At 37.9% G+C, this 18,578-nt stretch overlaps 1 protein-coding gene across 3 annotated transcripts; it reads left to right on the forward strand.

The window, feature by feature from the left end:
* Positions 1 to 1,773: 1,773 nt before the first annotated feature.
* Positions 1,774 to 17,265, forward strand: acss2 (acyl-CoA synthetase short chain family member 2). Of its 3 annotated transcripts, none has more exons than XM_023338680.1 (19): positions 1,774 to 2,501; positions 4,914 to 5,109; positions 5,351 to 5,442; positions 7,473 to 7,576; positions 7,656 to 7,728; positions 8,625 to 8,700; positions 9,133 to 9,238; positions 9,465 to 9,506; positions 11,348 to 11,485; positions 12,925 to 13,095; positions 14,049 to 14,182; positions 14,268 to 14,400; positions 14,485 to 14,541; positions 14,674 to 14,754; positions 14,834 to 14,942; positions 15,021 to 15,089; positions 15,915 to 16,091; positions 16,315 to 16,389; positions 16,712 to 17,265. In XM_023338680.1, the coding sequence occupies exons 1-19, from the start codon at positions 2,375 to 2,377 to the stop codon at positions 16,837 to 16,839; spliced, it is 2,088 nt and encodes a 695-aa protein (XP_023194448.1). In that variant the 5' UTR covers positions 1,774 to 2,374; the 3' UTR covers positions 16,840 to 17,265. The 3 variants fall into 3 exon arrangements, with proteins under 3 accessions (XP_023194448.1, XP_023194455.1, XP_005801937.1); XM_023338687.1 differs by having other exon boundaries at positions 9,468 to 9,506; XM_005801880.2 differs by lacking the exon at positions 9,465 to 9,506.
* Positions 17,266 to 18,578: the final 1,313 nt, after the last annotated feature.

Consider the following 18,578-nt stretch of genomic DNA (forward strand, 5'->3'; position numbering starts at 1 on the left):
AAATATAACATTAGCTTCCGGACTGGAGTCACATTAGCAAATCCACAACAACACTACAAAATATCTAAAGAAACATTGACTTAGACATTTCCCCCCCTCATATTTATTCACTTTTCAATATTTATTACATGTGCTTAGCATAAATACTCCTTCGGTCTTTTTCTTGTCAGAAACTTTTCCATTTCGCGCTAGCTATGCTATGCTAGCAAGCGCGATGGAGCAGTCGGAAAGACGAGCATAGCAAATAACATTTAATATTCTTTTATCATTAAAAAAACAAAATAGATTTAATTATAATAAAACACAATAGATTTCTTCAACTTGCTGAAACTCCCACAGCGCCCCCTGGCGGGCGCCATTTTGATAGACGTTGCTTTGCGTCTCATTCTTCTGAAGGAGGCGCCATAAGGTTAAAATATGTGCTCAATGTTTCTGGATCTGTTTTTTAGCAGGGATTCTGCACAGCTGTAAAAAGGTACTCACCCCCTAATTAATTTCATATGATTTTACATTTTTGTTACACTTCAGTGTTTCTAATCTACTAGCAGAACTCGTATTAAAGTAAGAATAGCACTATTTGAACATATTTTACAAGGTAACCCGTCCAAGAAGTTAGGCAACAAAGAGTCAAAAATTATTTGGTAAAAAGGTGACTCGAGTACTTAGTAACTAATCAGAACATCTGACAGACAAAAATATAAAGTTATGTCCAAATTCTGGGTATTTTGATTAGTTCAGGCAGAAAAAATATTTTCCAAATCCATTTTTTCCTCCTAAAAGTAAATTAATTACACAAAGTTACTCCACTAAATATATAATTAATACCCACTCTTTGCAGAATTGTTTAATTCAGCCACCTTGAAAGCGTGATGGTTAAAGTTTTCTGCAACCTAAACTTTGCCTAAATCACCGCTAAACTTTTTTTCAGCTATGTTCGTTCTAAAAACATCGAAAACTTTTAAAATGCTTCTAGTATAACGGAAAGAAGAAGAGAGGTTAAAACTATTCATCTGGAACTTATGAATAAAATTTTAAAACATTTTTATTTTATTTTACTTTTTTATTTTATCATTACTTCGCACCGGTTTTGCTACTCGAAAGTGGGTGTGACGCCTTAGCATGATCTAAGTTTCAATTTCCGAGTTGACCTGAACGCAGCGTTTGCCCTTGCTTGTCACTGGCATGATGCCAATAAGAATATTAACGGGAAGTTGACGAATATTTGGACAAAATATAGATTATGTGGTAAAAAGCAAAACATCTTAAATGTATATTATTTAGTGTAATTTTAACTTGTTTTGACTGTAATGATTTAACAGGGCAACCGAAGTTGAAGTTGGCTTCCTATTGTCGGTTGCGAGTCGGGAAATGGTTAAAGGGCAAATCCACCTCATTTTTCACACACCAAAGCAGCTTTATCTTGCTTAAATTTAAAAGCTACATTACTTAGACTATTCAAATCTAGGCTAGATTATTCTACACTAGTAGTAAAATAATTAAAACTTAGTTAAAAATCAGTTAATGAATGCAATACTTTGTGATTTGGTTTGGTTTCCCAAATCACAAAGTATTATAGTTTTTAAACTATAGCATATTAAAGATACTCAAGGTAGGACAAAAATAGATGGAAGTGCTTTATAGGAAATTTCTCGAGTCGGAAGCTAGTCAGAAGCCAACTTCAGTTTTGTATGTGGGAAAACACTGTTAATTCGGAGCTTTCAATGAGCACGTGAATGCCCCCCTGAGCTCTGATTGGCTCTGACTCAGAGCCAAACAAGCAGCAGCAGAACACGCTTGCAACAAACAGTGAAGAAGAGACGCACAAAGAGTTAGCGCTACGGCTAAAAACACTTTATTTTCGTTACATAGAGCTATGCTGAATGAAAGCATGTTTTTATGTAATGATTAAACATAACGTGGTTCGTTTAGTGTAACACAGAGCGGGCTTTTTAACGCATGAACTCAACCTGCCTTTTTCTCCTTAGCTTAGCTGGTTAGCTTAGCTGGTGTCAAACCTTTTTACGTCCGCGTTCACCCAGGAACGACGAGACGCTGAAGCTGCGTAGAAGCTACAGCTGACTTGGGTTTTGTTTTATAAATCAAACAGCGTGTGTTTTTGTGGTCAACGGCTACAGCTTTTGAAGAAAAAGCGTCATAATTCGCCCTGCGAAACAAGGAAGTCTGAATGAAATCTGCATTGAGTTTGTTCGAATTTTTGCACTTCGCGCGAGATTTGACACTTCGCCCGATGAGTTAAGTTTGTTTCTATGAAAGTACACCAGAACAGGGTGCTTGAAACTGGATTTCCGTGGAAATATCAGGCCGACCTGTCCACACTTTGACTTGTGTTCGTGGGGAATAAATTGGAGCCAACATGATTCCCGATAAAGCCCCGCAGGAGAACGTCTTCCACTGCTCCGAGGACCTAAAGAAGGAGTCCCACATCCCCAGCTTTGAGAAATACAAGGAGCTCTACATCCGCTCCATAGAGAACCCAGATGGTGAGTATTAATTTAAGCTACAGAATAGATGAATAATTAATGCTAAAAGTGAAAAATCTCGTGAGAAGATGTAAAAGATAGCAGGGGTGTCGCAACCTGCAGGATTGCATCTCCACACCCAGTAATACATCCGCATTGCTCTGGTACCAGACAGGATCAGTGAAAGGTCGGAGTTTCTCCAGGAATTTCCCAGTTTTCACACTGAAACGTTTCAGTTTACACTGAGGCGAGAATCAAACGCAGATTTCTCAGTAAATTTAGCTCCTATTTCAGTACAAACACGGAGTTATGCTTTGATAATTGGGGCTTTACAACAGAATGTATTAAGCATGCATATTCACACAGAGGCAAACATAGAAATAATACTAACGATATTATTATAATATTATATTTCTAATAATTATAATATGTAGGATTCCCTGGCTGTAGCCTTTTGAATGAACTGGTCCAACCTGTCTTATGTTAATAGTAATTATTAGTCTTGTCACAATGACACATTTTCACATTGTCCCATTGTAATAAACGATGATATTGTTTTGAGTCCATTTTGAAGTAATATGATAATAATAGTGGCATAATAATGGAAGAAAACAAAACATTCTCAAAGATCAATAAACTTTAAATTTTATTGAACATTTAACTCTGGATCTGGAGGACATAAACAAATCCAAAATATATAAACAAAACAACAAATAAAATGAATTATGAAGTTGTTGTAAGCAAGATTGTCCTTAAAAAACAAACTACAACAAAAAACGTCTAGTTGAGACCAAAACACCAAACTGAAGACTTTTATCATCCAGTTTGTGATAGAAAGAGAAAAACAATAAATCATGCAAGTTGAAATTATTGAGTTGTTTTAATTTATCATTGGATTGATTTATTTCTCATTGCAACAGGCTTTTGTAGTCCTGTCACAATAAGACGATAAATTGTCCCAGAAATGATTGTGATAAATGATAATATTGTCATTAAATAACAATAATGGCAAAGTTCACACTCTTAAAGATTGAAAAAACTTTTATTTCTAAATAACATTTTGCACTCCAAATGAAAATGTTTAAATAGATAAAATAAACAAACAAAGCAAAAATTAAAATGGGTTATAAAGTCTAGCTAACCAACATTTTAAAAAAAATTAAAAATTGTCTGTTTTCAATTCGACAGGGAAAACAGGCAAAAGTTTCAGGTAGTTCAAACTAACTAGTTTGCTCTGGGTGCTAAATGTTTGCAACATTTTTCAAAATGGCGACTTTTCAATGAGGGTAAAAAAGAACATCTTTTTAACGATTGTTATTGATTTCATTTGAACTCATCTATTGATCGGCTGATTTATTGCTTATTGTGACAGGGTTAACTGGGCTTCCATCCATTTCTTCCTGTAGTTACTGTTGGTTCACATTTAAAGCCTGACGACCGCTGAAAGATTTGTCATGCAGTTACAGAGAGGTTTAATATTTACTTTAAAATAAACAATAAAGTTAATGGGATACTTTTTGGCTGGTTATTATGTCTCATATCTTACATTAGAACCAAAGGAAATGTTGCCGATGACTTGTTGAGAAAATCTTAGATACCAACTGGTTTCATTATTTTGCAGAACATGATACATCCACTCTTCCTCTTGCAAACCCATTTTAAAGCCTCACATAAAGTTTGAAATGTTGCACGTATGCAGTTATCCCAGCTTTCTGTTTTATTTTTTTATTTTTACCCAGTTACTTCCTGGTTCAAGGCTCAGTGTGTCTTTATTGTCTCCACAAAAGACCGTTTGATTGCGCTAACTCATAAACGTAAAACGCTCTTTGGCAGTGATATACACTTTACTCCTGTGCACATTTACAAGGCAGATGATTGCAGGAAGAAATAAGTGTGAGCCATTTTCTTGTGTTTTACTACAGACATGCAACCTGTTGGGACTTTATCACAAACTTGCAGCTTTAAGGAATCATTGATCTCTGCCCATTGCTGTTCAAACTACTGAATTAACTCAACTATAAAAATCAGCTACACATTCAGAAAACCTTCTCAAAGATCAATAAACTTTCAGTTCTAATGAACATTTATCTCTGGTACCGGAGGACATTTTAAATATCCAAAATAAATAAACTTCCTGTCATTTGATTATGATTTCATCCAGGTATTTGCATTTCCTGAGAAATTAATTATATATCCAACAGTCATGCTTTGTATTTTTGAAAAACACAAATATTTATATTTTTACCCAAATTCCTGGACGTTGTGCATAAAGAGCAGGATGTCCATTTGTCTTGTCCCATCAGGTTATGGTTCTGAACTGAACCGGAATAATATTTTGTTAATAACTATGATACATTTTTCTGTATTTCAAATGTGAATTTCTTCAAAAACACAGCGGTGCCTTTCTGTAATTGTCCTGTTTCTGTGCCGCAGAGTTCTGGGGTGCCATTGCTAAAGATTTCTTCTGGAAGACCAAACACACCGGTCAGTTCCTGGACTACAACTTCGACGTTACCAAAGGAGAAATCTTCATCAAGTTCATGGAAGGAGCCACCACTAACATCTGCTACAACCTGCTGGACCGCAACGTCCACGAGAGGAAGCTCGGAGACAAGATCGCCTTCTTCTGGTTAGTGGAGCGCAGCGCTAAACGATACGGCCGAAAAACGGATCGGAATATGAGAGTTTTATAACTGATCATATCAATAATTATTGATTATTTTTGGTTTGTTTAAGTATCTAAAATACAGCCAAACTGGCGGAGTGACCTTTCCTGTTTTATACACAGTTTTCTCTCCATTCTGTAAGAAACGATAAAAGAAACCGGTCAGATGTTGGTATTTATTTTTCTTTACTGTCTCTTACTTCAGGGAAGGCAATGAACCCGGAGACGACTTGACCGTCACCTACAAAGAGCTGCTGCAGAAGGTCTGCCGGTTCGCTAATGTCCTAAAATCCCAGGGTAAGTCCCGTCTACCTGCTTTAAACATCTGATCTGCCACTGGGCCTTTCAGGGGGTTTTCACACCAGTTTGATCGGGGACCAAAATTGCAACATTTGTTAATTTTTTTCTGTCAAACAAACAAAACCCTTTGGAACCTGTTTCCCTCCTGGCCTGTGGGGGCGCTGCACCAAGATATACAGAAGTAAATGACACAAAGACCTCTGAAGACACTGAGCATAACTTCCTTCTTTACCAAATGTGACAAAAATGGAGTGGCATCAGATGAATGGTTGGAGGATTTCTCTTTAGTCTTTGGTAATAAAACACAAGTCATTTCTCCTGCTATAGCTAGGCTAACACATTTGGATTTACCCAGAATGCCCTGCACTGTAGTTCACTTCCTGCTTAGCATTCACATATAATATACGATCACCTTTCCAGCTCCTGGCATAATGACATAGTAATGCAAGTTCACTTTCTCGAAAATCAGTAAACTTAATATCTGACAAACACAACACTAGAAGTGGACGACATTTTATATGTCCAAAATAAACAAAGAACGACAATTAAAATTGCTACTAAAGTCTCTGAAAAGTGGCCAGTTGAGACCACAGAACCAGTTTGACTGAGATGTTTTTAAACCCGAGGATAAAACCATGTATGACACAGACATCTGCCAAACTGGGCCGTTGTAACCAATGGGAAAATACAGCTGGAGTTAAATTGTCCCGAGACCTCAGCCTTGAGGAACCCCAACTGCTTTACAGTTACAGTCACTGAATTACCCAAATGTATCCTTTTGCAGTTTCTCTGTGTGTAAAAGTTGTATTTTCTGACCTCCATTATTGAACACATAATCAGTTTCTTTCCAGTAAATTAGTGTTAAATTCATTTAATGTACGAACTTGTTACATTCTGTAAAGTCCCAGCGGATTTTGGCAGGAACCTACTTCTATGGTTTTCTGGCTCTTTAACGGTTGTCTCTCATGCAATGAAGTTGCTACACCATCTGCAGAGAGCATGATGAGGAAATTTACTGAAATGTTTGCGTCCTCACAGATTATGAAAGCTGGTTTCATCACAGTGACAGTTTTTTTAAGCTGCTGTAGGAAATAAACTGTTGCTGTTCAGAGACTTTCTGCTTCAAATCACCAAAATCCTGCAGTTGGTCTTAAAGGTTTCTAAGAGGGAGAGGCTGGGCAGTCTGCTCTAATAAAAAGCTGAATTTTATTCTGTCCCAAAGTTTTTCTTCCATCCAACATGTTTTAAATTAGTTTTGACAGAATAATGAATAATAACCTGTTTGGTGTCTCTCACCACTTTCTGCCTTTCTGTCTGTTTAGGGCTGCAGCTAGTTATTATTTTAGTAATCGATTATTAAAATATTCAATCACTCAGGCGATTAATCGGTCATACTGGTGATTAATCGGAATAATCAGACATGGCTGCAGCTAGCTATTGTTCCTCAGGCAGTTGATCAATTATTTTGATGATTGATGAATTAATCTGATAAAAAAAATGCCACATTCTGCAGGTTTTCATCTAACTGCTAAAGTCTTTTTATACAAAATTGGAAATACATTAAAAAAATAAATATACAAAAATAAATAAAATTCCTTTTTACATAAAACATGTTATTGCCTAAAATGCAGTAACATAGCAAAGGATGCATCTTCAACTAAGTACTTAAATCAGCTCTTTCTGATTCACTTACAGTCTGTTGATCGTTTCTCCAATTGACCAATTAATAATTGGATAGCAAAAATGCTTAATTCTCAAAAATGAGAATTGTACAGAATTTGACCCATTTGAAGCTGAAACTGTGGCACTAGAGGATTCTGGGTAGAACAGCTTTACAGACAAAGAAGATCTTTTTTACAGTTCATAAAAATGTATATATTTTTGGAGAGTTTTGGTTTAATTACTGCCACGTAACTGTTGATTTTTCAGCAAATGGGCTTTTTTTGAGTCTGCATACTTGATCATTGATCACTAAATGATCGATTAATCACGATTAATCGTTTCAACTTTTGTGTTCTTGTGTGCAGGAGTGAAGAAGGGCGACTGCGTCTCCATCTACATGCCCATGGTGGTGGAGCTGGTGGTCGCCATGTTGGCGTGCGCCCGCATCGGAGCCATCCACTCCATCGTCGTGAGTTTACGAAACATTCCTGCGAAGTTCGGCTTTGTTTGATCGTAGAACGTGTGCGTAATCCCACCGCTGCTCCCAGTTTGCAGGTTTCTCCGCCGAGTCTTTGTGCGAGCGGATCATCGACTCTCAGTGCTTGCTGCTCATCACTGCAGGTCAGTTTGAACCAGAAGAATCCAGTTTAAGCCAGAACCAGAACCGGCTAACTTCAGGGAGCCAAGTCGCTGCTGAAGTGCTGATTCTGAGTCTGTAATCAAAGCCTAATCTGCCAGATTAGTCTGGGGTGAAAAACTTAATCCAGCCTGCAGAAGCTCATTTATTCTTATGTTTTCATTCATAAATAATGTTTTGGTTTTATAAAAGAAATAAAGAAATTACTGACCTCAGGACACAGAAATTTGCAGCCAGCTACTTTTTCACAGTTTGTACGGGAGAGTAAATTAATTACGTTCCCTTTTGCTAACCTAGCGACTTTTCAGACCAAAATAATTGGTACCAGCTAAAATCTGAATTCATTCATGCTTTTTAAAGATCAGTAATCGTCCGTAAAACTGTAATCGTAGTAGTAACTAAATACATTTACTCAGTTACATTTATTTGAGTAACTTCTTGGGAAAAAAATTACTTTTAGGAGATTCTTTTCTGTATTTTTACTTGAATAAAATTTATGGATCTTCTAATTATAATTTTTTTGTCTGATTTTATTTTGTAATTATGTTACTTATATGAATTGTTTTCATTTGAGTCTTTAAAATACCAAAATTTCCACTTAACTTTAATTTTAGTACGACTGATGTAAATTTTAAACATTAAATTATTGATAATTTGATCAGTTACTGGAGTAGACTTTTTACCAAATGTTGTTTTACTCTTACTTGAGTAAAGATATGTTGAGGTAGTGCTACTCTTGAGTGTAATTTTCAGCTCTTGTACTCTCCTCTGCATGTGAAATGTTTGTCTTTCTGTAAAAAGTCTCAGCTGGAGTTAAAAGTTTTGTGTTTCTGGTTCGAACGGAGCGTAAACCTTCTGGCTCTTTGTGTTTCCATGTCAGACGGTTTCTACCGAGGAGATAAGCTGATCAACCTGAAGCTCTTAGCTGATGAAGCTCTGCAGAAATGTAGAGACAAGTAAGCGGCAAATCCCCTTATTCACACCCCAGCACGCGCACACACACACACACACACACACACACACACACACACACACACACACACACACACACACACACACACACACACACACATATTAAGCTGCAGCTCTGTTGAACTGTTAAAATTTCTGTTGATTTTTATTGATTATTCTGACAATTAAATGGTTAATCTGCTAACTTTTCATTTAATACAATATTAGAAATACAAATACTGAACAAACATATAATTAAAATAATTTTTTTAAATAAGAAAACAAACATTTTACATACAAACATACAACATCATACTTCTTTGTGTTGTTTATGCCATGAAAAAAGTCTAATCTAGCAGATTTTTGATGCTGTTGCAAGGCGCTGCATGCTCACAGTGAGAGGGTGAAGTGAACATTTAGTTGTTGTGTTTTTGCAGAGGATTTCCACTGAAGAAGTGCATAATGCTGAAGCACTTATCGAAGGAGCCGGAGGCGGCGGGAAGACAGTCTCCTCCCGCCAAGCGAGTGTGTCCAGATCTGGAGGTGAGGAAACGACGGATCGTTTATCCAAAACAAGCCTGGCTGCAGCAGAAGATGCTAACTTTATGGTCTTTTTTCCTTCTGCATTCGTCCTAAAAGCTTCTCAGTCTTCATCTGCCATGATTTTATTTGGTGTCCCTGGTTTTAATTATTTTTGTTGGCGGGTTTCCTTTCCCCATTAACCTCTCATTCCTCCTGTTTTGCCTTCCCCTCCCTCACTCCCATCCAGCAGGAGAAAAGGAAAGTAAAGAAAACGCATCCTGTTCTTAAGGTATTTCCATCTCCATAACTAAAATCCTCCATGTCATCTTTTGGGGTTTTGTTTGTTTTGTAACAACATCTCTTTGGTTTCAATCAAACGCTTCACTGTTTTTGCATCACTTTGTTTCTCTTTAGCTTGAGATCAGATAGAAACGTTTATCAGTTCATCTCAATAAATCAGAACACCGTTAAAGTTTTTTATTTCCACAATTCAGCTTAAAAGTAAATCTCAGAAATGTTATATTTGGCCTGTAGTCATTAGCGAGACCACTGACTGTCATTGGGGGCTGCATCCCATCATGACAGTGGAAAGTTTAGTGGAGTAAATTTTCATAAATGTAAATAAAATACATAGCCATGTTGTTTACGCTTCAATGCATCCTGGTAGATGAAATATGCTAGGTGCTAGCAGTGCTAGTCAGAGCAGTAATTCCTGCGCAGTGAGTAACGTTCAGCCCTTTCAGTTTGATCCGGAGCGAGAGCAGATGAAGATGAGGATGACCAAACGGAGGAAGAGGAGAAAGTCGGATGAAAAATCTGATGTTTGTTCTGCTGCTGCTTGGAAATGCTAGAAGAGCAGGTGCTAAAAAAGCTAGCTGTGAACTCAAGCTGTTTACGGTTAGCATTGGGATCAAAATATTTTCTTAAATATGTCAAAATGAAAGATTGAAAAAGACTGAAAGATTCCTCATTGTCACTTTAAATATTCATTTATCTTCCAACTTGTTTTGATTTTGTGTTAGTTAGCTCCTGCTAACTATATTAGCTCCTGCTAACTATGTTAGCTCCTGCTAACATAATAAACAGAAGCTCACAAACTGATCACGTTTGTTTTTCAATTCAGTTTAATTAAATAAAAAAGATACTTTATTGATACCAAAGGTTATTGATCATGTGTCCATTGTGAAATATATTGTTATTGATTAATTGTCCAGCCTTAAAGATACACAATTTTAGAAACAATTCATGTTTTTTACGTATCATTTTACTACCATTTTTGTATGATTAAAAACAAGACCAGATTAATTGTATTGCAATTTTTAATGTGTTAAAATTGGTGTAGTTTATTAATCAAAATTAACATGTTTATGCCCGAGCACACAGAGCCAAAAGGAAGTAGAAGATCATAAACCAGTTAATCAAAATAGTGAAAAGAAATCAGAGTAAGAACATGTAGTTACTTTTTTCTGGAGTTTCTCTTCGTCTGAAAAGCAGCTGGAGAGAAAAGCTTTTCTTATCCCCGTTATTAAGTTTGGCCCATTAAAGAGAATGACACGAGTCCACAGAGCCAATAATTTAATCGTTCTTTGGCGTTTGACCTTTTCACGTAATTTTAATAAAACATGTTACCCAGCCTGGGAGGAAGACTGCGCCATTAGCAGATTGAAGAAATCCCAGTAATGACTGAGGACTGAAGGTCGCTGCAGAGGTCGTCCTCATGAGACGGACGTTTCTGGAGATTTACTCTTTAAAGGAGCAGCGCTTCTGTTCTCCTCCTGATTGATTTGTGGCTTTGCTACAAACTCGACAATCAATGAGGTGAAGCCATAAACTCTGCAGGCTCCTAACGCCGAACTGGCCCACTTAAAGTAATGAGAAATGCAGCCTAAACCATTGCTGTGTCATGCTTGTTTTAATGTCATTTTTCCTCATTTCTGTTTAATTTCCTTAAATTTTGTTTCTGTGGCTGAGCTCTGGTGTTCACTAACATTAACTAATGAGGTATTTGTAATTTCAGTCACTGCTTCCCACTTATTGAATGCAAATATTAGCTGCTAATTTGTAACTTTCACTTGTTTTCTTCTCGTCCAGGGTTGTTTTTCCTCATTTCTGTTTTGTTTTCTGCTCCAGGTGCCCTGGAACCCAGACGTTGACTTGTGTTGGCACTCTCTGATGAGTGGAGCTGCAGACGAGTGCGAACCCGAGTGGTGCCAGTCTGAAGACCCGCTCTTCATTCTCTACACCAGCGGCTCCACCGGCAAACCCAAAGTAAAGGAAGCAGACACAAAACAATCCCTCTTTTTTTATTTTAGATTTTTAGAATCAAATTCAATACACTAGAACAGAACATTTATTTCTTTGTCTCATTTGATGTTTATAATAACAGAGTAAACAAAAATTAGTTGGGGTTCCTCAAGGCTGAGGTCTCGGGACATTTTAATTCAATATTTGTATGTGTCCTATAGCACAGATTAAAGAGCAACTGCACCACAAATCAACAATAAGAGCCAGAAAGCCATAAAATTAGGTCCCTGCCAACATGACCTAAAGTTTTACAAAATATTTGTACATATGCTTATAAAGTAATAAGCTTAAGTTGGCCATCATTTACTGAAATTAAACTTTTTTTTATGTCCAATAATGGAGGCCAGTAAATGTAAAAATTACACACAGAGAAACCAAAAAATGTGTTTCTTGGTGTCATTTGGCGATTCTTACTGAGGAAACAGCAGAAATCTGGGGTTCCTCAAGGCTGTGGTCTCGGGACACTTTAATTGAATCTCTGCATGTGGCCTATAGTTCAGATTTACTGATGTTGCTGCCAATATATTGTGCATCTCTACACTGCAAAAATCTTACCACGAATCTTTGTCTAGTTTCTTGTGCAAATATGTTATTATACTTTGCATAAGATAAAAGCAACTTTTCAGAAAGATCAATTTTTTAAAGTAAATTATTGAATATTGATTTTTTTTAAAGTGCTAGTTTCAGAGGAAGATTGCTTCACGTAAAAGCTGCAGTATGTAGCTTTTATAAGAAAAAAACAGTTACATAAATATGTTCTTTAGATATTTGGAACAGATACTCAGTGAAAGGACCAATCTCCTTCACTGCCTCCCTGAACTGCTGAAGAAATTCAACTAAAGCAACCAATCAGAACCAGGAGGCGGGTCTTAGCGCTGTCAATCACCCCATGTATGAGCAGGAAAACAACTTATTGTTACTGAAAACCTGTTTATCCACAGTCATTGGTGGCTATGCTAACTAGCATTAGCATTCATAACAGGCTTTGCTAGCTGTAGCTTAGTAGAGAGCAAGGGGAGATGGAAACAGGTGATTGACAGCACTAAGACCCGCCTCCTGGCTCTGATTGGTTGTTCCTAGTTAGGGGAAAAGGCAGATGAGCAAATTTTTTCCAGTTTAATTATCTCATATGGTACCATTATGACACAATGACAGTTTCAACAAATATGTAAAATATACTGTGTATATATATAAAACATTAAAAATAAAATCTGCCAGTGGAACTAGTTTTTCTTAATCTATACTCTAGATTTATAAGCTCATTTATCTTGCTGAAAAGTTACTTTTGTCTTATTTAAGGTACTAAGATATTTGCAGTATAAACTAGACAAAAATACTTAGTTGGATTTAGTGTGTTTGTGTTTTTGCAGTGTAACGCAGCTGCGCTGGTTTCCTCTCTGCAGGGCGTTCTTCACACGGTCAGCGGATACCTGCTCTACGCCGCCACCACCTTCAAACTGGTGTTCGACCATCAGCCCGACGACGTCTTCTGGTGCACGGCGGACATCGGCTGGATCACCGGCCACTCCTACATCACGTACGGACCGCTGGCCAACGGCGCCACCAGTGTGTTGGTGAGGAACCGTTAATTTATCTCACTTTTTCCACCCTTTAGTTTGTAGAAACAGTAGCAAGGCTTTCAGTTTCCTGTGATGGCAGCTGAACTTTTATCGTTCACTTTGATAAGGAAGTTGCTCCAATGTTAATGATTTATTTCTCGTTATCGCCATTCCTGCTAACGCCGCGGATTTCATTCTGAGAACAAAGAGTTTAATACATTATATTAAGGAAATCACTTGTTTTTATTTAGATTTGACTCAGTTTAAGCCATTTGTTTATGAGAACAGAGTATCTTTTTGAAATTATGAAAATAAAGTCATTAATAGCAGTAGAATAAAGTTCCAATGTTACAGAATAAAGTCATAAAATTACATTTAATTTAATGAGAGCAAAGTTTTGAGAAATTATCAACATCTGATGTGAACAGCTCAATAAGTTTTAATCATTTCTTTAAAATGGAAAGATGAAACAGTTTGTAAAATTTATACCCCAGTAAAACTTCACAAGATGACCAACATTCCCCATTTAAAAAATAAAGTTGCTACTTTATTCTGCTAATATTACAGCTTTATTTTGGAACACTGGGAGTTTATTCTCGTATTATTACAACTATTTTAATACGATTTTTTTCTTGTTATTACAACTTTATTGTGGAATATTCAGAGTTTATTCTTGTATTATTACGACGCTATCCTGAAATTATAACGTAAATCTTCTACGTTTTCTCACATTATTATCAGTTAATTCTCATAATATTCTGACTTTTTCTCATATTATTGTGACTTTACTCTCAATATCATATATTTCTCATAATGTTATTACTCAATTCTGTTTAGTTTGTAATATGAACATTTATTACACGTCCAGTTAGTTTTTTTTTCTCTCGTTATTTTATTTTGGAGAAATGTTTTTCCTCTTCCTGTTATGTTGTTGCCATGGTGACGTGACCTCCTCTCTCTGCTTCCAGTTCGAGGGTTTGCCTACGTACCCCGACGTCGGCCGCATGTGGCAGATCGTGGACAAATACCAGGTGACGAAGTTCTACACGGCGCCGACCGCCATCAGGCTGCTGATGAAGTACGGCAGCGACCCGGTGCAGAAGTGAGCGACCCGTTTCCGACCCGTTTCCGACCCAACTCGGAGACATGAACGCGTCCTGAATCGGCTTTCTTTGCTTTTTTTAAAGGCACAAACGCAAATCGCTGAAGGTTCTGGGAACGGTGGGCGAGCCCATCAACCCGGAGGCATGGCAGTGGTACCACGGCGTGGTGGGGGAGAAACGATGTCCGATCGTCGACACCTTCTGGCAGACTGAAACCGTCAGTACTGACCCGACCTGTCGGGCTGCGTCGGTGTCGCCATGACGACCCAGTTCAATCCCTCTCTGTGTCTTTGGCTTTCAGGGTGGACACGTGCTGACTCCTCTGCCGGCGGCGACGCCCATGAAACCCGGATCCGCTGTGAGTTAACGACCCAGTTTGTTTACTCTGTAACTATACATATATATATATATATATGTATATACAGTATATGTGGGTGTGTGTGTGTGTGTTTTTAATAAAATGTCTAAACATGTGACTTTCTGTCCTCAGACGTTTCCGTTCTTCGGCGTGTTGCCGGCCATCTTGAACGAGTCTGGAGAAGAGCTGGAAGGGCCATGTGAAGGATACCTGGTCAGCATTAAATATGTTGTTGTCTTGCCGTATATTTTCCTCCGTCGCCTTGTGTTGATGGCGCTCCGCTTCTCCGCAGGTGTTCAAGCAGCCGTGGCCCGGCGTGATGCGGAGCGTTTACAGGGACCACGAGAGATTCGAAGCCACGTACTTCAAGAAGTTCCCGGGATATTACGTCACCGGGGACGGTGAGACGGTTATTTATATCTGCATCAGCCGTTCGGGAGTCATCCTACTCTGTCCTCATCACCTGTTTCTACCGTAAGGTTGCCGTAGAGACAAGGACGGATACTACTGGATAACAGGGAGGATAGACGACATGTTGAACGTCTCAGGTACGCTAGCCGATCAAACTTGCTCTCATCAGAGCGGTCATAATGATTTGGAAGACCCTGGAGTCTTGAAATATGTGGAATTTAAGTTTGGATAATTAGCTGCTGATACTAATGCTAGCATAACTAGCATTGCTAATGATAGCATTAGCAGCAATAATTGTTATTATGTTAGCAGGATAGCTGATATTATCATATTTAATGCTAGGAAAACTAGTGATTTAATGCTATTGTTAATTAACATTGGCAGTGTTGCAGACCCAACTAGTTAAGTTAGCATGACTAGCATTAGCATTGACAATTGGATAACTAGCTAATGCTTGAATTCTAATCCTATGATAACTAGTATTAGATAGTTAATGCTAATGCTAGTGCTACCAGCATGATTAGCATTACCTATGCTAATGCTGTTATAACTAGGACTAGCTACTTAAGGCTAATGTCATTACCGCTCTTCCTGCTAACTTAATACAGTTTGTCACGTAAATATTTAATTCTTAAAGAAATAACTTAGTATTTGAGAACGGGATCAGGACAAAGGTTAATGTTAATGCTAACTAGTCTTAGCATCGGTAATGCTAATACTAGATTACTAGCATTAGTTAGACTAGCTAATGCTAATGCTATTTGGGTACACAAATGTTCAAATATAATGATGTTTCTTTTTTTAAAATTCAGCATACAATGCTACATTTTACCTTCATGTTATAGCAAGGCGGTCGGCCATCTTGATAGAGCAGAAAACTTATTAATCGCAGCTTATCGATTAATCATCTGACTCTGTTTTACCGTGGTCTGACGGTATATTTCCTGCTCCTCTCCCTCCAGGTCACCTGCTGAGCACGGCGGAGGTGGAGTCAGCCTTGGTGGAGCACAAATCGGTCGTCGAAGCCGCCGTGGTGAGCCGCCCTCATGCTGTGAAGGGAGAAAGCCTCTACTGCTTCGTCACGCTGAACGACGGCGTGGCGTACAGCAAGGCGCTGGAGGCCGAGCTCAGGAAGCAAGGTGGGTCTGAACCGGGCCGAACCAGACAGGACAGGGGCAGAACCAGGGCGGAACCAGACAGGACAGGGGCAGAACCAGGGCGGAACCAGACAGGACAGGGGCAGAACCAGGGCAGAACCAGGGCGGAACCAGACAGGACAGGGGCAGAACCAGGGCGGAATCAGACAGGACAGGGGCAGAACCAGGGCAGAACCAGTCTGATCTGTTTCTGTTGTGTCTGCAGTGAGGGAGAAGATCGGCGCCATTGCCACTCCAGACTACATCCAGAACGCGCCCGGACTTCCCAAAACCCGATCCGGTAAACGCTCCCCGCACAAAAACACAAAAGTTCAAATATTTCTGTTTATTTTTCATTGGAAATATGTTGAAATAAAACAAAACTAACCTACAAGTAGCTTTTCAGCCACATAGAGGAGTTTGTTTTACATTAATGATTCAGTTGGCAGTTAAATTTACTGAGAACAATAAATGTTCCCCACATTACAAGTGAAATAATCTGTCACTGGAACTTTTTCATCAATATCAAACAATTATTTACTTGGTAAGACTTTGTGTTTTTGCTAGTTTAGCTTAGTTTTGCAGTGTAATCTGTGTGTAAACAAACTTTGTTGTGTTTGCAGGAAAGATCATGCGGCGGGTGCTTCGTAAAATCGCCTGCGACGATAATAATCTGGGCGACATTTCCACGCTGGCCGACTCGTCTGTCGTTGACGAGCTTTTCAGGAACCGATGCACCACCACAGCGTGACGACGCCCCCTGGAGACTCACCACAGGAAGTGCAGAAGAAGAGCCGGCGCTGCTGGAAATATTTCCTTCTGACGTGGCGGTGGCAGAACGCTGCAGCCAGTAACTCAGTAACAACTCAGAGGTAGCAGCTCAGGGCGTTCAGAACCACCGGGGCGGCTTCTTCTTTATTCCTGGTTTCTGCTAGAAAACAGTCGAGTTTCTCTAACGGTCCAGTCAAATCCAAGCCATAATACCATAAATACCCTGAATAACGTTTTTAGCAAGCTTTATCTGTTATTTTAAGAACAAAATGTGTCTGTAACCATTTTTCTTCTTGTTTTTATTTGAACTGAATTTAATCACATTTTGTTGGGTGTTTCTGAGTGTGACCCTGTGTCTACGTCCGTTGGCTGGCAGAAACTACACTGCAAAAACACAAAAAGCAGTTTTGCAAATATGTTAGTTCACTTGAAATATGAAAAAAAACTTTACAGGTAACTTTTCAGCAAGAAACAGTAGCTTATTAAAGCAAATAATTCCTTAATATTTCTAAAAAAGAACTACTTTAACTGGCAGATTATTTTACTTAAAACGAAGTGTCATTTTTCCCACCGATATTAAGGAATTATTTACTTAAAACAAGCATCTAAAGTTAACTTATAAGTTAGTTTTGTCTTATTTCAAGTGTACTAACATATTTAGAATAAAAACTAACCAGAATTACTGGGTGGGATTGTGTTTTTGAAGTGTAGGGAAGAAGTCTATCTTAAAAATAACAACAAAACTCATCTTGGAACAAATAAAAATAAACCTTTAAAAGTTTAACCTTTCACTCTGAAATCAGACGTAACAAATTAAATGTGTGTTGTGTGAGGAAAGCTGGTGAATTCAGTAGCTTTAGTTGTAAATATTTGCGTGATTTAAACTCAAATTTAACAGAATTGTCGCTGTGACTGCTGAATGGGAAATGTTTATTTCCATAAAATATCCACTCATGTTTTATTTCATCTGTTGGTTTGAAAGCTGTTTAAAAGCAGCTGGAGAAATTAAACTACACACACTGTACATGCACGTCGTTGTGGATTTTTATTTTTTAATATTTGGTTTCATGTGCAGCCAGGTGTGATGTTTGCTTTTAAGGCGAACCAGAACGGCCGTTGGTCTGTGCAAACTTTAAATATGCAGTTATTGACTCACATCCAACAACCCAAAGACACACAAAACTAAACCTACAAACCTCAGACAAAATGACGGAGCGTCTTTTTGTTCCAGACGATCCAACAAACATTCAGTGGTTACAGAAAGAATATGAGATTAAATAAAGGTCTCATATTCTTTCTGTAACCACTGCATGTTTGTAATATGCAGTTTGTTTACAAACAACAAAAAATAAAGGGATATTTCGGTTTTTCCTTTTTAATTTACAAACATTTCTATATTTCAGCTTTTCTCTGTCGAGATAAGACAGTGAGTGTACATTCATGAGAAATAATATGAACTTTTTTGATTTTAGAAATTGGCTCCAATGAAACAGTGAAAATTTTAAATTGGTCTGAATGCTTTCTGTACTCAATTAAACCTGAATAAATACAACAGGCAGTTTTAAAATCATGGTTTTATTTATAAACTACTGTAAAACCGCCTCCTTTAAGTCATGAATTTAATTTTGATTATTATTGATTATAAATCATGATTTGGGTCATGATACAATTTCAATTAAATTACAAAAACTTAGAAATAATAAAACTTAATCTCATGTC

Source organism: Xiphophorus maculatus, chromosome 1 (genome assembly GCF_002775205.1).
Source record: "Xiphophorus maculatus strain JP 163 A chromosome 1, X_maculatus-5.0-male, whole genome shotgun sequence".
Classification (NCBI taxonomy): Eukaryota; Metazoa; Chordata; class Actinopteri; order Cyprinodontiformes; family Poeciliidae; genus Xiphophorus; species Xiphophorus maculatus.